The sequence below is a fragment of the Aotus nancymaae genome, unplaced genomic scaffold (genome assembly GCF_030222135.1).
Source record: "Aotus nancymaae isolate 86718 unplaced genomic scaffold, 86718_ANA_hifiasm-v0.15.2.pri h1tg000019l, whole genome shotgun sequence".
In the NCBI taxonomy this organism is placed as follows: Eukaryota; Metazoa; Chordata; class Mammalia; order Primates; family Aotidae; genus Aotus; species Aotus nancymaae.
The window spans coordinates 31457237-31480847 of record NW_026988431.1 but is presented as its reverse complement, the minus strand read 5'-3'; the positions used below and the strand labels follow the sequence as shown (position 1 = coordinate 31480847).

The following is a 23611-nucleotide window of genomic DNA, read 5'->3' as shown; positions in this document are numbered from 1 at the left end:
CTGGGTGACACAGCGAGACTGTCTCAAAAAAAAAAAAAAAAAATACACACAACCATGTTACATTTTCGTGTTTTTTTAAAATGTTCTTTAATTTGATAAAGTTAAAGGAGACTAAATTTACGTATTAAAATTTGATAGGAAGGGTTTAATATTTATACACAATTACTTTTTCTATGCTTCTGATTTTTTAGATTTTTTTACAGACATCATTTTTGTTGAGTTACTTGTATTTTGACTAAATATTGATAATTGCAGTTAGTAAATTTAGAATATATTCGTTCCTAAAAATTTAGCATAATGCATGATTAATTCCTCATTGTAAATCTATTAATAATTTAAATTTTTTCTTTTTTTTGGAAACGAAGTCTTGTTCTGTCACCCAGGCTGGAGTCCAGTGGGGCAGTCTTGGCTCACTGCAACCTCCACCTCCTGAATTCAACTGATTCTCCTGCCTCAGTCTCCTGAGTAGCTGGAATTACAGGCACATGTCACCATACCCAGCTAATTTTTGTATTTTTAGTAGAGATGGGTTTCACCATGTTGGCCCGGCTGATCTCAAACTCCTGATCTCAATTGATCCACCCACCTTGGCCTCCCAAAGTGCTGGGATTACAGGTGTGAGCCACTGTGCCCGGCCTAAATTTTGTCTTTTTACAACTATACTCCATAATTGGCATGAGAATCTCTATTCTCAAATCTACTTCTTTGAATATTTTCTATTTTTTAATCTTGTTACAGCAGAATTATTTTGAAAGTCCTTGCCTCTCTATTTTTGTCTAACACATTATCCTAATAAAAGATACTTTTATTTTTGTCATTAGTCATACTACATATTTCATTGACAATGCAGATTTTGTTACCAGAACTGATTTGGTTTGGTTTTTGAGACAAGGTCTCACTCTGGTTGCCCACTGTCGTGGCTCACTGCAGACTCAACCTTCTGGGCTTAAGTTATCCTCCCACCTCAGCCCCCAAAGTAGCTGGGACTACAGGCGTGCACCACCACACCTGGCTACCTTTTTTTTTTTTTTTTTTTTTTTTTTTGAGACAGAGTCTTGCTCTGTTGTCCAGGCTAGAGTGCAATGGCATGATCTTGGCTCACTGCAACCTCTGCCTCTCAGGTTCAAGCAATTCTCCTGCCTCACTTTCTGAGTAGCTAGGATTACAGGGGTGTGCCACCACGCCTGACTAATTTTTGTATTTTTAGTAGAGACAGAGTTTCACCATGTTGACCACACTGGTCTCAAACTCCTGACCTCAGGTGATCCACCCATCTTGGCCTCACAAAGTGTTGGGATTACAGGCATGAGCTACCATCCCCAACCCACTGATTTTCTTTATGCCAGAGAGAGTGCTGCGGCATCTGTTATATACTTTATTCATTTGATTTGCATTTATAGTTTTGTGGGTGCATTTATATCATGTGAAATTTTTTTTACTTAGATATGTGTCTCTCAAGTTATTTCTTTTCATTTTGAAGTTGTTGGTTTTTTTTTTTTTAAGTCCAAGGTATATTCAGTAATCATGTGCATCAGTTCTGTCTATAATTTTAAAATGGTACTCTTAAGTTATAATCTTCAAAAGGATGAATTTATTTTTTCCAAGAGGTGCTGAAGAAAGAAAGCATGAATTTTTAAGACACATACAAACTTTAAAAATTCATTTTTCATCCGGCACAGTAGCTTACATCTATAATCCCAGTACTCTGGGAGGCTGACGTGGGCGGATCATGAGGTCAAGAGGTCAAGACTATCCTAACCAACTTTGTCTGTACTAAAAATAGAAAAATTAGCTGGTTGTGGTGGTGCGTTTCTATAGCCCCAGCTACTCGAGAGGCTGAGGCAGGATAATCACTTGAACCGAGAAGACAGAGGTTACAGTGAGCCAAGATCCTGCCTCTGCACTCCAGCCTGGTGACAGAGCAAGACTCTGTCTCAAAAAAAAAAAAAAATTTATGTTTCAGGCTGGGCATGGTGGATCATGCCTGTAATCCTAGCACTTTGGGAGGCCAGGGTAGGCGGATCACTTGAGGTCAGGAGTTCGAGACCAGCCTGACCAACAGGGTGAAACCCTTCCTCTACTAAAATACAAAAATTAGCCAAGTGTGGTGATGCATGCCTGTAGTCCTAGCTACTCAGGAGGCCGAGGCAGGAGAACTGCATGAACCCATGGGATGTGGAGATTGCTGTGATCGGATATCGTACCATTGCACTCCAGCCTAAGCAACTGAGTGAGACTCTCTCAAAAAAAGAAAAAAAAAAGTAGCTGAAGCTAGGAGGGGACTTTGTTGTTGTCATTACCTTATTAGTGTTTTACATTTTGTTTATTTGTTTTGAGACAGAGTCTCACTCTGTTGCCCAGGCTAGAGCTCAGTGGCATGATTTCAGCTCACTTCCAGCTCCGCCTCCTGAGTTCAAATGATTCTCCTGCCTCAGTCTCTTGAGTAGCTGGAATTACAGTCACCCACCACCACATCCGGCTAATTTTTGTATTTAGTAGAGACAGAGTTTCACCATGTTGGCCAGGCTGGTCTCGAACTCTTGACCTCAAATGATCCACCCGCCTGAGCTTACCAAAGTGTTTGGATTACAGGCATGAGCCATCGCACCTGAACCTGTGTTTTACAGTTTATAAATCACATGAACGGAAATGTTTTAATTTAATTAACTCCCGGAGATAATCCTATAAAGTGGATGCTATCATAATCCTATTGCATAGGTAAGGAACCTGAGCCTTCCAGAGATTGGGACTTGTCTGAAATCACAAACTTAATGGCACAAGTCTTTTGAATCTTCCTAGTGGTCTTTCTGTTATCACTCTTTAAATTTTTGTATTATTGAGCTTTTGATGCAAATAATTCTGCAGACTTTTGTGGTGGTGGGTTTTTAAAATTTTTAACAAATTTTCTGAGGGCATATTGGTTGACTTGTTATGGAACACAAATTAGCAATGTCTGCTGATCAGTTGGGTGCTGTCACATCACTAGATTTCTTTCAGCATTCTGTATGCCTAAAGCCATGTAGATGAGAAGTTACTGTGGTTTTAAGTGGTTCAGTTGTGATGCCAGGACTAACAGTATATGGAAGTCTTCTGTTATAATGCACCTAAAACTCTGTCCTTTTTTTCCCTTAATTTTTTTCCTGAAGTTTAAATGTAATATGGTAGATACTGGGATATTTATAAATGTTAAGTGTATTTAATATTTATAATGTTGGTCATTTAGAAGCAACCTGAAAGTTTATTACATGAAGTAATTTTGTTTTATTTTGTTGAGAAAATGTTAAAATGAAATGGATCATTTGGATAAGGAGCAAGCCAGATGACCACTATCTGTTTTTCTTTCTGTAGTTATTAATATATTTATAGAAATGTTTAAATCTCTCAAGAGGTCACTTACATTTTTATTAATAAACTATGTTTATTTTTGATATAAAATACAAGGTAGAGTTGTTCTTATAAATTTGAACTCTCCCCCGTGAACATATGCCCATCATATAAGAATATAAAAATGTTAATGTAAACAAAATAAAACTGAATCTTACCACTTGTAGATAACCACTGTTAATATTTTGGTGTGTTTTCTTCTAGTAGTTTTTCTTTTTCTTTTCTTTTTTCTTGAGGTTGAGTCTCGCCCTGTTGCCCAGGTTGGAGTGCAGTGGTGCAGTCTCTGCTCACTGCAACCTTCGCCTCCGAGGTTCAAGCGATTCTCCTGCCTCAGCCTCCCAAGTAGCTGGGACTATAGGCATGTACCCCAACGCCCAGCTAATTTTTTGTATTTTTAGTAGAGACAGAGTTTCACCATATTAGCCAGGATGGTCTCCATCTCCTGACCTCATGATCCACCCACCTTGGTCTCCCAAAGTGCTGGATTACAGGTGTGAGCCACCAAGCCTGGCCTAGTACTTTTTCTTTTAATTTTATTGAGATTACAGTGTACTTTCAATTGTATCTTCTCTTCAATTAACACATTTTCTTCAGTTACTAAGAAAATTTTATAGAGAATATTTTTAATATATCCCTAGTCCATTTTGTAGCTATACAATAATTTATTTTACCTCTCTTTGATATTTAGGTTTAAATATTTTTACTAATAATGCTGTGACGGTGGGCATTCTGGTGCAAAAGCTTGTTGTATATACATTTTTCATTGCTTCATCTTGTATTCTTAGAAATGGAATTGCTAGGTCAATGATTGTTTATAGTTTTAAGGTTCTTGATACATACTGCCAAATTGCTTTTTAAAGAGTACTTTTATTTTTCTTTCCTATTGTCATGAACACTGTCACTCAGGAAATTATGAATGGTAGTTATAATTTAGGTTTAAATTCAAGTTATAATTTAACTCATTTAACACTATTAAATGAAGTATATGAGAAGAGTATATTAAGAAAAAGCTTAGATGGTTATTTGAAATGGAAGTGCACTGGGTTTCACCAATGAGTATTTCCTCTGTTCCCCTAATTTCCAGAGTTGGAACCTCTGGGGCAGTCTTACAGGTCATGCTCAGTATATTTTGCTCCAGTGCCCCCTAGTGCTCGTTCTGTAAAAGCAGCCTTCGTTTTTTCTTTGTAGCAAAAAACATCCTTCTTCCTTTAGCTCCTTCTGGATATATACAAAGACATGTAAAGAGTCAGATAGATAAGAGTTAGGGCTAAAATGGGCAGGCACGGTGGCTTACACCTGTAATCCCAGCACTTTGGGAGGCTGAGGTAGGTGGATCACAAGGTCAGGAGATCAAGACCATCCTAACCAACATGGTGAAACCCCAGCTCTACTAATAATATTAAAATTAGCTGGGCATGGTGGTGCATGCCTGTAATCCCAGCTACTTGGAAAACTGAGGCAGGATAACCACTTGAACCTGGGAGGCGGAGGTTACAGTAAGCCAGGATCACACCATTGCACTCCAGCCCGGCAATAGATCAAGACTCTGTCTCAAAAAATAAATAAATAAATAGGGCTAAAATATTGCCCCTATTGCCTTCTTTGGCCTGGGGATCTAGAATTTATCCTTATATTTTTTTTCTCTCCTGAGAGGAGCTGTCCTGCTTTCTATAGTCTTATATTTGTGCTACTCTCTGCCTTACCCTGCATGTTTCTATTTTAGACTGCAGTAGGGAGAGGCTGGGCCAAACATCCCTACCTCTAGACCCTCACCCTGTTTCTAATCCTTTATGCCAAGGAAAGTCAACATACCTGCTCAGTGAGTTGGCAGAAAAAAAAAGGAAAGTCAACATACCCTAGGTAACTACAAGTCCAGTCATTATTGAGGTGTTTAGCTGTAAAATGTGTTCCTCCATCACTCTCTTGACTAAAGGTTCTCCTCTGAAAATTCCAGCTTGTTGACCTCCAAACAGACTGGAGAAAAGAGCAGTAAGGGTGAAGGTGGGACTGATGGTGGCCAAACCCCATGAGAAGACCTGTTTAACCTTGCTATTCCCACAAACATGCATTCCTAGAAATGTGCTAGAAATAGGCTGAGATGCGTAAAAATCTACAGGCTGCTTTCTGTAGCTCTTTCTTTGATCTTTCCTTACCACTCCTTCAGAATAGCAGTGAGCAAGAGATAGCTCACTAGAGTCCTCTCCCAGAATTCCTGTAATAACAAAATACAGATAGCACCTCCCTATCTGCAGAGTTACCTGCTTTGAGAGGAAGGGAGTGAGGCCAAGGATGAGAAATAATAGCGATCCTTGTAGGAACTAATTTTTAGTTGCATGTAACCATTTTATTTCACTTCTTTTCTTACAGAATCTTTTTCCCCCACCTTTTATTTCTTGGAAATTCTGTTCATTAACTAGTTAGTTCTAAGCCTTTCCTTTTGGTCATTCTGTGACTCCAGAGTTGTTCTTTAATACATGTGTTCCTGTTAATAGTATGTCCAATAACAAGTGCCTGATTGGCTGGTCTACAGTTTTTGTTAAATATCCATTTCATGTTCAGCTCTCAGAATATTCTTTTAAAAGAATCTGGGATGTAAAAGTAGGTGTCCGTTCATACCAAATTCTAAACTTCTCCAAAATTTTATTCAACTCAATATTTTAAAATCCTCTGAAAACGAGAAATAAATATCTTCAACTTAGAAAATAACTTACAAATCATGGTTTCAGCATTCCATTAAGAATACCATGTTGTGTTTTCAGCCCTATGTTCCTGGGCCTCTATATATAGAGGCTTACTTCCTGGTAGGAAATCCCCTCTTTTAAAAATAGCATAAGGGTGGGCACAGTGGCTCCTGCCTGTAATCCCAGCACTTACTGCATTCCAACCTGGGCAACAGAGCAAGACTCCACCTGAAAATAAATAAATAAACAGACAAACAAACAAATGAAAATAGCATAAGGCTTCCTCAGCCTCACTAGGCTGTCCACATGGATGCTGTTTTTACCTACTAAGAGACAGTAGCCTTTAAAGCACCTCGTTTACAAATATCCAAACTCCTTAGGACATTTAATACTTCGTGATCTAAGTAACAAGGCAGGACCAAGAAGATCAATTATAAATAGCAAGTACTACAATGTAAAAATATGTTTTAACTAAGCTTATCAGAAGCCTAAAACAATATTAAGAATATTTAGACATTTTGGGAGGCTGAGGCAGGAGGATTGAGATCAGGAGTTCAAGACCAACTTGGCAAGCATAGTGAGATCCCATCTCTGTTTTTAAAAGTTATTATATATGAAAAAATATTTAGACAAAACAGAACACTTCGTAGTACAAAGATTGGAGATTTCCTCCAGCAAAATTAGTGATAAAAGAAATTTTCTTTCCTGTCAGTTTGAGTAAAAAAGAAATACGTACCTTATCCTACTTTATAGACCCTAAGTGGTGCTGCAGCATTTTCCTTTCTATAGATTTTCATTAAAAATAATTTTTTTCCTAATAAGTACCAGTTACTAGGTGTTTGCTAAATGACTTTTTGTTCCTGGCACAATTTATCTATATAAGAAGCTCCCTACCAGGCACATTGTTTCACGCCTGTAATCCCAGCACTTTGGGAGACCAAGGCAGGTAGATCACGAGGTCAAGAGTTCAAGACCAGCGTGACCAACATGGTGAAACCCTGTCTCTACTAAAAATACAAAAATTAGCAAGGCGTGGTGCACACCTATAGTCCCAGCTATTCTGGAGGCTGAGGCAAGAGAATCGCTTAAACCTTGGAGGTGGAGGTTGCAGTGAGCCGAGATCTTGCCGTTGCACTCCGGCCTGTGCAACAGAGTAAGACTCCATCTCAAAAAAATAAAAAAGAAGCAGCAGCTCCCAGTTCTTCTATTTCCACCATTTTGGAGCATGGTCTTTGGAGTTAAAATTGAGTTTGAATTTTGACTTCACTTCCTACCACCTGTGGCAAGATAAGCAAGGTACTTAACCTTGAGCTTCACATTCATGATGTATAAAATGAGAATGATACTCACTGCTGAATAGGTTTGTTGAAAAGATTAAATTGAAAGAAATGTTTGAACTAACAGTAAATTTTATTTTGTTGGTATTAAATCACAGTTCTAGTCTTTGCTTTTACAGTCTTCTCTTCTGCCCAAACCAAAATGAACTACTAAACTATTACCTGAGGCTATGGGCATACATAAACATACTTGATGGCTAGAGTAGGTTTGGGATACAGCTTGATAGATTTAGTCCTCCATCTGAATTTTTGGGATAATTTGGGAATTCAAGTCTCTCACTCTGGTCCTAACAGTCACTACTTTTCCCCTGTTCCTCTGACTCCTTTAGCTTCCTTCATCTTTGTACACTACAGGAAAGAAATCAGAAGATGTTTTGGAACTACAGTAGGCAGCTTAAGGGTTCCTGGATCATAAGTGGATTAGCCTTTGAGGCATTTGCAGGAGTCAGCAGGTGGGGATTCAGATCGCCAAGAGCAGCAACAACACTGAAAACTAGGTATTACATTTGGGGTTTAAATATCCAATAGTCGTTTTATTGTGTATTCACAATAGTTGCACACTTTCCTCCTGTCTCTCTGAAGAAAGATGCTAGTAGCAATTACTCTTGACAAGAAAACAATCCCAGAAATACGGCATCGTGTTTACCCTACCACAGTGGTGGTGGGGCCTTTTGTGTCTTGTTCTTTCTGTCACTTGTCCCAAGTGAATGAATTTAGTTCTGTTTTACATATAGTGTGGATAATGACTGACTTCAGGTGAAAAGTAATTTAATGAGCTTTGTTGTATATTAGTCACTGTGGTAGGTACAAAGAAACATGATAGTTTGTCTCCAAAGAGCTTTATAGCTCAGTACAGGCTCAACAAACTTCAGACCATGGGCCAAATCTGACCTAATGTGTTTTTGTAAATGATGTTTTATTGGAACACAACCATACTCATTTAATTATGTACTATCTAGGGCTACTTTTGTGCTATGCTGACGGAGTTAAGTAATTGGATCAAGACCATATGGCCTGCAAAGCCTAAAACATTTACTATCTCATCCTTAACACAAAAAGTTTGCCAACCAGTGACCCAATAAGTTAACTTCTTCGTCTTGTTTACCAAACCTTGTCAGTTGGAAAACTCTATTTGCCTATTCTGGGTAAGCAGAAGTTTAGTTTTAGCCTCCTTTTCATCATGAAAATTGATGACTAAATTCTTAGCAGGCTTTATTTTTGTATTCTGAGAACTTTTATCTGATCTAGGTCCTTGTTTTACTACTTTACTCTGTTTTATTTCTGCCCATTCCAAAAATCTATATTTGTCAGATAATGCTGAGCTAAAGTTTTATGTGTTTACTAACTAGTTTTTCCATGGCTTTATTTTTTGACTGTGATTATCTTAATAGTATTTCATAGTTATGGATGAAAACACAACTAAATTTGGTCCTTCACTAGGCACATAAAATTGTGGAACAAAGCCTGGGCAACATAGTGAGACCCTGTCTCTACAAAAAAACACAACAATGACAAAAAACAATTAGCCAGGCACGGTGGTGTGTGCCTGTAGTCACGGCTGCTATTGTGGAAGAAAACTAAAAGGAATTGGTCATTTAAAATCTGTATACTTGTGTTTGTGTGTGTTTAGGAATTAAACTCCCTTACCTTTCTTCACTGACTGTAATCATAGTTTACTGTTTATGGGACAGTTTATATTTAAGATCTTTTTTCTTCCTAATATGTCAAATTTGAGCCTTTGTGCCTTTAGGAAAACTTCTTTCTAAAATAGCTTATATGATAAATTCATCATCTTAATTGTGCCTTCCATATTTGGGGTTTTTCATCATAGACATCTTACTGACAAAACTGTATTTTAAAAACATCAACTTAATTTGTTGAAAGGTTTCTCTTCTTGGCCAAGCATGGTGGCTCATGCCCATAAGCATAGTACTTTGGGAGGCTGAGGTGGGAGGATTGTCTGAGCCCACAATTTCGAAGTCAGCCTGGACAAACATATCAAGACCTTGTCTCTACAAAAAATATATAATTAGCCCAGGTGTGGTAGCATGCATCTATATTTCCAGCTGCTTGGGAGGCTGAGACGAGAATCACTTGAGCCCAGGAAGTCAAGGCTGCATTGAGCTATGATTGTGCCACTGCACTCCAGCCTAGGGGACAAAATGAGACCCTGTCTCTTTAAGAGGTTTCTCAGTTTATCAGTAAATCACTGATAAACTGAAACTATTTTATCCCTTTTATATTTGGGTATATATAGGTTTCAGTCTTCTAATTCTTGGTTTTACTAGATCTATCAGGAAGCAAAAAACCTTAGCCAGTCTAACAAAGCTACTAGTAAAATGAATACAAAATATAACCAAGATATCATCATTTACATCTCAGTGTGATCTTACTACTTGAGCCATCTGAATTCCTTTCCACAGCTACTCTAGTAAAAAGTTGGTTTTCTTTAGAAATAGGATCTCACTCTGTTGCCCAGGCCAGAGTGCAGTGGCACAGTCATGGCTCACTGCAGCCTCAAATTCCTGGGCTCAAGAGATCCTCCTGCCTCAGCTTCCTGATTAGCTGGGACTGTAGGTGCATGCTACCATGCCAGGCTGATATATTATAGAGACAGGTCTTGTTGTGTTGCCCAGGCTGGTCTTGAACTCTTGACCTCAAGGGTACCTTCATTTCCCCCTCCCAAAGTACTGCAGTTATAGGTGTGAATCGCCTTACCCAGCCAGAAAAAGTGCTTTTGATGCCATGCTGCTTTCTAAAAATAAGATAAAAGTATTGGTTTCATTTTAGAAAAAGAAATTTGAAAGGAAGCACCAATATAAGGACAGTTTATGTGGACTAACAGAAGTAAGATGAAATAGCATAGATTACTCTTCTGTATTTACTCATTATGTGACTAACAGATTATGTGGACTAACAGAAGTAAGATGAAATAGCATAGATTACTCTTCTGTATTCACTCATTAGCTTCAGTTCCCACCCCTTTAATCCAGATAATCTGGCTAGAAACTGGATTTGTGTAAGTAAAATTCCATTGTGTTCTAGTTTCTTAAAATGACAGTCTATATAAACAGCATACCTTGTTCTTATATTATTCTTTTTTAGTGTCTAGTGGGTTGACTGGCTTTTTTGGTTATATATAAATATATTTGAGTAATTCAAGTTTCAGATTTCTTTTTGTTTGTTTGTTTGTTTTGAGATGGAGTCTCACTCTGTCACCCAGACTGGAGTGCAATGGCACAATCTCCACTCATTGCAACCTACGCCTCCCAGGTTCAAGCGATTCTCCTGTCTCAGCCTCCCAAGTAGATGGGACTACAGACATGCGCCACCATGTCCAGCTATTTTTGTATTTTTAGTAGAGACAGGGTTTCGCCATGTTGGTCAGGCTGGTCTTGAACTCCTGACCTCAGATGATCCACCCACCTCGGCCTCCCAAAGTGCTGGGGATTACAGGTGTAAACCACCCCACCCAGCCAGATTTCTTTTTTTGTTTTTTAGTTTTCTTGAACCCCTTGGAGTTCTGCTAGAGAATCGATTTCTTACTTTCATTAGCTTCCCGTCTCTGCAAGTTCCCATGCATTAATTTTATCATATTAAGGAGTCATTATAAACAACAAAAAATTAAAAAAGAGTCATTATAGCATACTGGTTAAGACCACAATCTGGAGGCAGACTGTTTTTGTTATTTCACTCTGCCACTTACTGGCTGTGTGTCTTTGGGTCTGTTGCTTAGTCTCTGCCTGTTTCTTCATATGTAAAATGGGGGTGATAATATCAATACCTATCACAGTTGTAAGGATCAGTTGTTCTATGAAAAATTTAGATTAATGTCTGGCAAGTAGTAAGTGTGGGCAAATGTTAACTTTTATTATTATTGCATTCTCGCCCTGATAAAATGAAATACTACATATAAAATGTTCCTATTTCTTCAGTGTAAGTTAAGCATATTTACTTTTTTCATTATGCAGAAATGACAGTATCCATAATATGAGGAATGTAACAACTTTTTTCAAATTAAAAAGCAGTCAGTGATTTATATTTTAAAAGAATTTATAGTAAATGTGCTAATTTTCACCTATTTAGAACAAGCTGGTTTTTTGGTGTTTTTTTTTTTTTGGAGACTGAGTCTCACTCTGACATGATCCCCACTCACTGCAACCTCCACCTCCCAGGTTCAAGCAATTCTGCCTCAGGCTCTTGAGTAGCTGGGATTACAGGTGCGTGCCACCATGCCCAGCTAATTTTGTATATTGAGTAGAGACCAGGTTTCACCATGTTAGCCAAGCTATTCTTGAACTCCCAACCTCTGGTGATCCAACCACCTTGGCCTCCCAAAGTGCTAAGCTTACAGACATGGGCCACCACGCCTGGCTAGAACAAGCTCTTATAATTTGCCCTATTCAGAATCTTTTTATATTGCTTTTTCTTTTTCTCTTGAATATTATCTATTCTTTAAGCGGCATTAATACTAAAGCTCACTCCATGAGACTTCTTTGTTTTCTTAGTCCTGGAGTCTTAAATTGGCAAATCGTGAACTTCTTTCAAAATCTTGATGTAACACCCTGAAAATGTATAAAGATATTTACTACCACATGATCCAGTAATGGCAGCTTTCTTCAACTTGAGCAAAATCATAGTCTTAGGAATCATATTTCCCACTACATAAATGAAGTATAGTAAGATGTCAACATCATCAAGTGAATGAATAAAAGCACTGAGTTCTGAAATCCTCAAGAACCTAAATTCTCTTCCCAACTTTTCAAAGGGTTTACTATAAGAGATTAGCTAACTTTGTTAAGTATACAATATTTGTGCTCATTTACCCAAATCTGTCAGTATGTATAATTCTCTCAGTGGAGTCTAACTAGTTACAATTAAATTAGCTTTCTCGAGCACTCAAGTGATATTTAGGTTAAATCCAAATCTAAGCCAAGTTTTATTGCTAAGGAAGGTCTTTAGTCCATCCCAACTGGAAACAAGAGGAAAAAATCATGAAGAAAGCCTTGCTGGGCTAGGTGGCTCACGCTTGTAATCCCAGCACTTTGGGAGGCTGAGACAGGCAGATCACCTGAGGTCAGGAGTTCGAGACCAGACTGGCTAACATGATAAAACCCCGTCTCTGCTAAAAAGACAAAACATTAGCTGGGCATGGCAGTGGGTGCCTGTAATCCCAGCTACTTGGGAGGCTGAGGCAGGAGAATCACTTGAACCCAGGAGGGGGAGGTTGCAGTAAGCCGAGATTGCACCACTGCACTCCAGGCCTGGGTGATAAGAGCAAAACTTCATCTCAAAAAAAAAAAAAAAGCCTTTAGTTTCTTCTTTTTCTTGGTTCCTTCACATTTCCAGTGTCTCTTAAAATACTACTGTTAGGCTGGGCACAGTAGCTCACGCCTGTAATCGCAGCACTTTGGGAGGCAGAGGCAGGCAGATCACAAGATAAGGAGATCAAGACCACCCTGGCTAACATGGTGAAACCCCGTCTCCACTAAAAATACAAAAAAATTAGCCACGTGCCTGCAGTCCCAGTTCCTCAGAAGGCTTAGGCAGGAGAATTGCTTGAACCCAGGAAGTGGAGGTTGCAGTGAGCTAAGATCGTGCCACTGCACTCCAGCCTGGACGACAGAGCAAGACAGAGGGAGACTTCGTCTCAAAAAAAAAAAAAAAAATGCTACTGTTAATTAGTATATCAGTAGATTGCTTAGTTATTTGTGGTTTTGGGAAGTAATCATTTTACATAAGACACATTTGCTTTGTGCTCGACCTTTAAAGCAGTCTCTTGCCTCCAACTCCTAAGAAGGCTAATTCCCTAGATTTCTTTACATACTAATAAAGAAATCTGAGGGAGTAAAGAAACATTGGTAACTCCTAGCAACATTTCCTAAAACCCAATAATAATTTATTGTTTAATGAAATGAACACATTATAAATTGCCCCTAGGATTGTGGTAAACATCCATATGAAGTATACCAACATTTTATTCAGTAACTATTAAATACCTACTATATGTAAAGCACTATTTTAGGTACTAACAATGGAACAGTGTTAGTTCCACAGTTTGAATACCAGGTTTACAAGTTGACATCTATCTGTTCGCATTTGAGTGTCCTAGAGTTAATTTAGCAGAATCGGAGTAACATAGACCCTCAGAATACCTAGTTCAACTCTCTTGTTTACACATTTTAAAAATCTTTAATTCTGAGATGTAGAATAATTTTTCTGAGATCACATAGCTAGTTAATAATATTGCTTGCTTTTTGTTCTTTTAGTTACTATTCATTCAGCAAACATTCTCAAATCTTTTCTATTAAAAAGGTCGAGTGACCAAAAAAAATCCATCATCAACCTTAAAAGACTTCTAGCAGCCCCATCCTATTTTTCACTGAATGTTTATAATCATACTTTTTTGAAAGAGTTGACTTCTTCCTTATCTTCCTTGCAACTCACTGCAGCCTGACTTCAGCACTCATAACTCCATTGAAAGTGCTCTTTGCAAGGTCACCCACAGCTTCATAATTGCTAATCCCTGGGGCACTTTTAATCCTTATCCCTTTTATATCTCTGTGGCATTTGTCATTGTTAATCATTCATTTTTTAAATGTTTTCTTACCTCTGGGATGACATATTCTCCTGGTTTTATTTCTACTTCTCAGATAATTTCTTAAACTTCTTCACAAGCTCTTTGTCATTCATCTTTCACATATTGGTATTTCCCAGGATACTTGCTGTCACCTTTCTCTGTGTATTCTCCTTGAGCAATCTCATCCACTTCTGTCACATATATGTTGCCATCTGAATGCTGAAGACTTCCAAATCTTTATTCTTACTCAAATTCTTTCTCTTGGGCTTTGAACTCATATCGCCAGCTGCCTACTAGACATCTTCAGTATATCTGTTAGGGATCTCAAAATCATCATCTCTCAAATTTAACTATTGCTAACTCCATTTGTTCCTGTGGGGTCTTTTGTTTTGTTTTTGTTACTGATTTCAGTTTGTTTGTTTTTTTAATTATACTTTAAGTTCTGGGGTACATGTGAAGATTGTGTAGGATTGTTACATAAGTATACACATGCCATGGTGGTTTATTGCATCCATCCCCCCGTCACCTACATTAGGTATTTCTCCTAATGTTATCCTTCCCCAATCCCCCCAACCCCTGCTATCCCTCCCCAGCCCCTCCAACCCCCAACAGGCCCCAGGGTGTGATATTCCCCTCCCTGTGTCCATGTGTTCTCATTGTTCAACACCCACTTATGAGTAAGAACATGCATTGTTTGGTTTTCTGTTCTTGTGTCAGTTTGCTGAGAATGATGGTTTCCGGGTTCATCCATGTCCCTACAAAGGACATGAACTCATCCTTTTTTTTACGGCTGCATAGTATTCCATGGTGCATATGTGCCACATTTTCTTTATCCAGTCTATCATTGATGGTCATTTGGGTTGGTTCCAAGTCTTTGCTATTGTAAACAGTGCCACAGTGAACATATGTGTACATGTGTCTTTATAACAGAACAATTTATAATCTTTTGGGTATATACCCAGTAATGGGATTGCTGTGTCAAATGGTATTTCTATTTCTAGATCCTTGAGGAATCGCCACACTGTCTTCCACAATGATTGAACTAATTTACACTCCCACCAACAGTGTAAAGTGTTCCTGTTTCTCCATATCCTCTCCAGCATCTGTTGTCTCCAGATTTTTTAATGATTGCCATTCTAACTGGTGTGAAATCTCAATGTGGTTTTTATTTGCATTTCTCTAATGACCAGTGATGATGAGCATTTTTTCTTTCTTTTTTTTTTTTTTTGAGACAGAGTTTCACTCTTGTTACCCAGGCTGGAGTGCAATGGCGTGATCTCGGCTCACCGCAACCTCCACCTCCTGGGTTCAAGCAGTTCTCCTGCCTCAGCCTGCCGAGTAGCTAGGACTACAGGCAGACATCACCACACCCAGCTAATTTTTGTATTTTTAGTAGAGACGGGGTTTCACCATGTTGACCAGGATGGTCTCGATCTCTTGACCTCATGATCCACCCGCCTCAGCCTCCCAAAGTGCTGGGATTATAGGCGTGAGCCACCGCGCCCGGCCGCATTTTTTCATAATGTTTGTTGGCTGCGTAAATGTCTTATTTTGAGAAGTGTCTGTTCATATCCTTTGCCCACTTTTTGATGGGATAGTTTTTTTCTGGTAAATTTGTTTAAGGTCTTTGTAGATTCTAGATATTAACCCTTTGTCAGATGAGTAGGTTGCAAAAATTTTTTCCCATTCTGTTGGTTACCAGTTCACTCTAATGATTGTTTCTTTTGCTGTGCAGAAGCTCTTAGGTTTAATTAGATCCTATTTGTCTATTTTGGCTTTTGTTGCCATTGCTTTTGGTTTGTTAGTCATGAAGTCCTTGCTTATGCCTATGTCCTGAATGGTTTTGCCTAGGTATTCTTCTAGGGTTTTTTTTAATGATATTAGGTCTTATGTTTAAATCTTTAATCCATCTTGTATAAGGTATAAGGAAGGGGTCCAGTTTCAGCTTTCTGCACACATGGCTAGCCAGTTTTTCCAACACCATTTATTAAACAGAGAATCCTTTCCCTATTGCTTGTTTTTGTCAGGTTTGTGAAAGATCAGATGGTTGTAGATGTGTGACATTACTTCCGAGGCCTCTGTTCTGTTCCATTGGTCTATGTCTCTGTGGTGATACCAGTACCATGCTGTTTTGATTACTGTAGCCTTGTAGTATAAAGTCAGGTAGTATGATGCCTCCAGCTTTGGTGTTTTTTTTGTTTGTTTGTTTTTTGTTTTGTTTGTTTGTTTTTTTCTTAGGATTGTCTAGGCTATGTGGGCTCTTTTTTGGTTCCATATGAAGTTTAAGCTGGTTTTCTTCCAGTTATGTGAAGAAGATCAGTGGTAGTTTGATAGGGATAGCATTAAATCTATAAATTACTTTGGGCAGTACGGTCATTTTCATAATATTGATTCTTCCTAACCATGAGCATGGAATGTTAAAATCTGTTTGTGTCCTCTCTTGTTTCCTTGAGCAGTGGTTTGTAATTCTCCTTGAAGAGGTCCTTCACATCCCTTGTTAGTTGTATTCCTAGGCATTTTATTCTCTTTGTAGCAATTGTGAATGGGAGTTCTCTCATGATTTGGCTCTCTGTTTGTTATTGGTGTATAAGAATACTTGTGATTTTTGCACATTGATTTTGTATCCTGAGACTTTGCTGAAGTTATCAGCTTAAGGAGATTTTGGACTGAGACGATGGGGTCTTCTAAATATACAATCATGTCATCTGCAAATAGAGACAATTTGACTTCCTCTTTTCCTAATTGAATACCCTTTATTTCTTTTTCTTGCCTGATTCCTCTTGCCTATGTTGAATAGGAGTGATGAGAGAGGGAACCCTTGTCTAGTGCCAGTTTTCAAAGGAAATGCTTCCAGTTTTTGCCTATTCGGTATGATATTGGTTGTGGGCTTGTCATAAATAGCTTTTATTATTTTGAGATACATTTCATCAATACCTAGTTTATTGAGAGTTTTTAGCATAAAAGACTGTTGAATTTTGTCAAAGGCCTTTTCTGCATCTATTGAGATAATTATGTGGTTTTTGTCTTTGGTTCTGTTTATGTGATGGATTACGTTTATAGATTTGCATATGTTGAACCAGCCTTGCATCCTCAGGATGAAGCCGACTTGATCATGATAGATAAGCTTTTTGATGTGCTGTTGGATTTGGTTTGCCAGTATTTTGTTGAGGATTTATGCATCAATGTTCATCATGGATATTAGCCTGAAATTTTCTTTTTTAGTTGTGTCTCTGCCAGGTTTTGGTATCAGGATGATGTTGGTCTCATAAGATGAGTTAGGGAAGATTCCCTCTTTTTGTATTGTTTGGTATAGTTTCAGAAGGAATGGTACCAGCTTCTCTTTGTACGTCTGGTAGAATTTGGCTGTGACCCCCCCATCTGGTCCTGCACTTTTTTTGGTTGGCAGGCTATTAATTGCTTCCTCAACTTCAGCCCTTGTTATTGGTCTATTCAGGGTTTCAACTTCTTCCTGATTTAGTCTTGGGAGGTTATAAGTGTCCAGGAATTTATCCATTTCTTCTAGATTTACTGGTTTGTGTGCATAGAGGTGTTTGTAGTATTCTCTGATGGTAGTTTGCATTTCTGTGGAATCAGTGGTGATATCCCCTTTATCATTTTTTATTGCATCTATTCAATTCTTTGTTTTTTTTTTTAATAAGTCTGGCTAGCAGTCTATTTCGTTGATCTTTTCAAAAAACCATCTCCTGGATTCATTGATTTTTTTTGAAGGGTTTTTTGTGTCTCTGTCTCCTTCAGTTCTGCTGTGATCTTAGTTATTTCTTGTCTTCTGCTAGCTTTTGAATTTGTTTGATCTTGCTCCTCTAGCTCTTTTAATCGTGACGATAAGGTGTCGAGTTTAGATCTTTCCTCCCTTCTCATGTGGGAATTTAGTGCTACAAATTTCCCTCTCAACACTGCTTTAAATGTGTTACAGAGATTTGGGTACATTGTGTCTTCATTCTCATTGGTTTTGAAGAACATCTTTATTTCTGCCTTCATTTCATTATTTATCCAGTAGTCATTCAGGAGCAGGTTGTTCAGCTTCCATATAGTTGTGCGGTTTTGAGTGAGTTTCTTAATCCTGAGTTCTAATTTGATTGCACTGTGGTCTGAGAGACTGTTATGATTTCCATTCTTTTGCATTTGCTGAGGAGTGATTCACTTCCAATTATGTGGTAAATTTTAGAGTAAGTGCAATGTGGTGCTAAGAAGAATGTATATTCTGTGGATTTCGGGTGGAGAGTTCTGTAGATGTCTGTTAGGTCCACTTGGTCCAGATCTGGGTCCAAGTCCTGGATATCCTTATTAGTTTTGTTTTTGATACAGGGTCTCACTCTGTTGCCCAGGCTGGGGTGCAGTGGCGCAGTCTCAGCTTACTGCAACCTCTGCCTCCTGGGTTCAGGCAGTTCCCTTCTGCCTGCCTCAGCCTCTCGAGTAGTTGGGATTACAAGCACCCACCATGCCTGGCTAATTTTTGTATTTTTAGTAGAGACTGGGTTTCACCAAGTTGGCCAGGCTGGTCTCGAACTCTAGACCTCAGATGATCTGCCTGCCTCAGCCTCCCAAAGTGCTGAGATTACAGGCTGGAGCCACCGCGCCCGGCCTGTTTCTGTGCTTATTATCTTGATGACTTATACCAATTGATCCTAGTAGGCAGCTACCTAGAAATTAAGGCATAATCATCAACAGCCTCTACTCAATTACTCCCTAAATTCTGTTAATTCTACTGCTTTATCATTCATCTGGTCACATCTTTAGAGCCAACATTTTATTTTCAGGTCCTCATTCTAAATTATTCCTGGTCCGGCACGATGGCTCATGCCTGTAATCCCAGTACTTTCTACCGTAGTACTCCTTACGCTATATTGCAGTTGCCTGTTTCCTCATCTGTTTTTCTCAATGTATTGTGAATGTTTAAAAGTAAAGAAGTTTCAGGAATGTTGAAGTTTACTTATTAGATATTCATCTACAGAAACATGAAAAGTTCTCGAGGGTGTTCTTTTTACTGCTCTGCACAAGATGAACTCGCTCCTTCCACATGCTATGCTCATGTTAGCAGATGAAAATATGTATGTAATTGTTGAAGTGTCATTATTTGGGATGTGACAATCCCAAAAAAGAATAAGTGCTGTCATCTGTATAAAATAGGGTAGCTTAAAGAGTTTTATTACTGTTTTCAATGTTGATATCTGCATGTGTCTTACTTATTAGTCAGAAGAATATGAACTCTTGTATCAGATAGTCCTCATTTCAAAACCTTGTTAATAATTACTATTTCTTAGGATCTACATAAATATTAAACTATATAATAGCCCTTAAACCAGTTCCTGATGGGTTGTAGGTACTCGATAAATTAAAAAAATTTTTAAGACAGGGTCTTGCTCTGTCACCCAGGCTGGAATGTGGTGGCACAATTGTCTCACTTCAGCCTCAACCCCATGGGCTCAAGTGATCTTCCTGCCTCAGCCTCCCCAGTAACTGGGACTACAGGCATGCTTCACCAAGCCCAGCTGATTTTCTATATTGCCCATGCTGATCTCAAACTCTTGGATTCAAGCAGTCCTGCCACTGGGCCTCCCAAAGCTGTGATTACAGGCCTGAGCCACTGCACCTGACTTGAAATTTCCTTTTGCACTTTGCAAATGTTCCTTATGGAATCTTATCTGGCCATCTAATTAAATCTGTTTACCCATCCAACCTTAGGTTGAGGCCCATCCTCCTGTGAAGGTTTCTCCAACTTTGCTATAGTTAGAGTTAATACAATAACTGTGAACACTTCTGTAATTGGTCTGTCTTCCTGAATGTTCACTATTTGAGGGTATGGCACTGTCTTAAATTTATATTTCTCCCCCTGACTTTTTGCGGAGTGCTGAGCTATAAGAGAAATTCAGTACACATTTGTTGCCTAATTGAGTTTTTTTAGTATGCTGCAGTGCTCCCTCAGTTTACTAGCAGTAATGTGTGTCACAGGAATGACTAACAATTTCAATCAACCTAAGTAAACTATATTTATAAAGGAAATCTGTTGGGAGCAACCATATTAAGTATTCCATAGCTAAATATAACTTTTAGAGTGTCAGTATCACTGTCCTTTCTATTACAACACATAACTAAGAAATGACTACATTAAGTGGTTCTCAGCATTACATTTTGTTATATGAATTTCCTTGAGAATAAACCAGTTTTCTGTTTTCCATGTATTGTTTCTTCTGTATCAGTTTTCTATGGTCCTGTAATTCATGCTTGCAAATTTCAATGTGTCTTACAGGAGGATTTGTTGGTATTGAGGAAAACGGTGAAATCCTTTTTGGCTGTTTGCCAGCAGTGCCTGTCTAATGTTAATACTCCAGTGAAAGAACAGGTAAGAAATTATCAGTAAGAGCTCTCAATAAAAACAACTCAAATACATTATTGAACATTAAGAAGATACAATTTTTGATGGCAGTTCTTAGTACACATGTTCATTCCTAACATTTACTGGACCTGGAACAAGACTATAGATGTGTGAATATTTATGTTATAAAGCAAGCTAACAAACTTCTTATATAATATACATACTGTCCTGTTACTTTTACAAGTATATTGTCATCAGCTGGAAGGGCAGGTTGAAATTTAGACTTTTTGACTCCTAAGAATTCTACACCAGAATATTGAAGGTCTAGGGAGCTGACCTATCGCATGCCCTTTTATCATCTTACCTTCAGCTCCTTCCCATCCCAGTTAGAGTTTCTCACACATAAATGCGAACACTTCAGCCCACATATTGAAACTCTGTCAATACCACCCACCCAAACAGCTGCCCATTGACCACCCAGGGGCCTAGTAAGATGTACATTGGGGATGTAGTATGCCTAGAGAAGAGGTCTTTGCAGGCTCAGACAACAGCATCAGGACTGTTAGGGCAAGGAATTCCTGAGTCCCTATACCTGGACAGTGATGTGGAAGGGGGTTTGGTAAACAGGTGGGCATATCCCATTGGTCCAATAGATTCCTCATGTCTTGTAGAGGGGCACAGCCCAAACAGGGTCAGGGTGAGCTAAGGAAATACAGTTTCCATTCCTTGATTTTGTAAACTGTTTTTTAAGTTAGACTGTTGTATTGGGGAGCACATTTGTATAAAACAATGTATATTTTCCATACTATTTCTTATTTCGATATTGGGTTAGAAGGAGTCAGTCTGGTGAAAGGGTACAGTATTACTTATCCTTTGCTATCTCTTCTTACAAATAGTCACAAATCTTTTTATTGAGCTATCAGCATTTAACTTAAAGTGGAAACAGAGATGGTCTTCCCTAAACCTTATTCTTTAAGTCTTTAGAACACTTATGCTGTGTAGAAATACCAAGCTCTGCCATTTATTTTATTTTTTTATTTATTTTATTTTTTTTGAGACAGAATCTTGCACTGTTGCCTGGACTGAAGTGCAGTGGCACGATCTTGGCTCACTGCAGCCTCCACCTCCTGAGTCCAAGTGATTCTCCTGTCTCAGCCTCCCGAGTAGCTGGGATTACAGGCACTTGCCACCATGCCCAGCTAATATTTTTGTATTTTTAATAGAGACGAGTTTCACCAGGCTAGTCTCAAACTCCTGACCTTGTGATCTGCCTGCCTCAGCCTCCCAAAGTGTTGGGATTACAGGCGTGAGCCACCACGCCTGGCCCAGCTCTGCCATTTAAACCCCAAATCCAGTATTTCTGCATCAGACCTGCTTGGTGATATCCAGAACTATGGCCTGCTGGTTAAAAAGTATTCCCCCTGGATTCTCTTTATGCTCCCCTCTTTTCAAACGGCTCTTTCTAAATATCTTAGTATATTTCATGGTTGTGCAGTCAGGGCATGAACTGCCAAGACTCTTGTTGTAGATGGACAGCCAGATATACAGTCATCCCAAACTAAATAGCAAAATTGTGTTTTCCCATAGAAATAAACTTTGGAGGGGGCAGTGTTAGTGGAATGTTTAGAGGTATCAGAGCCCTCAATTATCCCACAACAAAATCTTTCCATTGTAATAAACTGATCAGACCTGTTTATTTCACTCAATTTATTAAATAGGACAAATTTGTCACCATACCTATAATGTGTACAAATGTGTTGAAAGTTTCTTTATACAATTAAATTTTTTTGGAGGCTTTATTAGATACTGTTTTTTTTTCTTGTTTTTTTGTTTGTTTTAGTTTTGTTTGTTTGTTTTGTTTTTTATCTTTCAGAGTCACACCTAAAGATAGATACTGGTTTTTATATTAATGGTTTTCTACTATAGTCATGCACCACTTAACAACAGGGATATAGGGAACATTCTGAAAAATGTGTCGTTAGGCAATTTTATCGTTGTATGATCGTCATAGAGTATATTTACACAGACAGATGGTATTGCCTACCACATGCCTATGCTATATGGTATAGCCTATTTCTCTTAGGCTATGAGCCTTTACTGCATAATACTACTGAATACTGTAGATAATTATAATACAAATACTAAGTATTTATATATCTAAACATATCTAAAATATAGCATAAAATATTTTTAAATGATACACTTACCATGAATGGAACTTGCAGGACTGGAAGTAGCTGTAAGTGAGTGAATGAGAGAGAGAGTGAGTGAGTGGTGAGTGAATAGGAGAGCCTAAGACATTACTGTACACCACTGTAGACTCTATATATACCATACACTTAAGACTACACTAAATTAATTAAAATTTTTTTCTTCAATAATAAATTAACCTTATCATACTGTAATTATTTTGCTTTATAAACTTTTTTAATTTTTTTAACTTTTAAATTCTTTTGTAATAATACCTAACACACGAACACATTAAACAGCTTACAAAAATATTTTTTTCTTATGTTTTATTCTAGAAGCTTTTCTCTCTTTATTTTTTAAGACAGAGTCTCACTCTGTCTGTCACCCAGGCTGGAAGGCAGTGGTGCCATCTCGGCCCACTGCAACCTCCGCCTCCCGGGTTCAAGCAATTCTCCTGCCTCCGCCTTTAGCGTAGTTGGGATTATAGATGTGTGGCTACCATGCCTAGCTAATTTTTGTATTTTTTAGTAGAGACAGAGTTTTACCATGTTGGCCAAGCTATTCTCAAACTCCTGGCCTCAAGAAATCCCCCCTACCTTGGTCTCTCAAAGTGCTAGTTTTTTAATTGAAAAACATTTTTATTAAAAAAAATAAGAAACAGGCTGGGTGTGTGGCTCACGCCTGTGATGCCAGCACTTTGGGAGGCTGAGGTGGGCAGATCACGAGGTCAGGCGATCAAGACCAGTGTGGCCAACGTACTGAAACCCCGTCCCTACGAAATATACAAGAAAAATTAGTCGATGGTACGCGCCTGTAGTCCTAGCTACTCTGGAGGCTGAGGCAGGAGAATTGCTTGAACTCAGGAGGTAGATGTTGCAGTGAGCCAAGACCCCACCACTATACTCCAGCCTGGGTGTCAGCAGGACTTTGTCTCCAAAAAAAAAAAAAAAGAAACACACACACATTAACCTAGGCCTACAAAGTTTCAGAATTATCAGTATCAGTGTCTTCTTCCTCCCACATATCTCACTGGAAGGTCTTCAGTCTCAGTATTTTGCATGGAGCTGTCATATCCTATGATAACAATGCCTTCTTCTGGAGTACC

General features: G+C 38.5%; 1 protein-coding gene across 3 annotated transcripts in view; it reads left to right on the top strand.

The window, feature by feature from the left end:
- Window positions 1-23611, top strand: part of STAG1 (STAG1 cohesin complex component) — a 415374-nt gene that overhangs the window by 352658 nt on the left and 39105 nt on the right. For all 3 annotated transcript variants that reach the window (XM_012451163.2, XM_064378722.1, XM_012451164.2), the window contains one exon: window positions 20251-20343. In XM_012451163.2, coding sequence (XP_012306586.1) covers window positions 20251-20343 — 93 coding nt within the window. The remainder of the gene's footprint in view (window positions 1-20250; window positions 20344-23611) is intronic.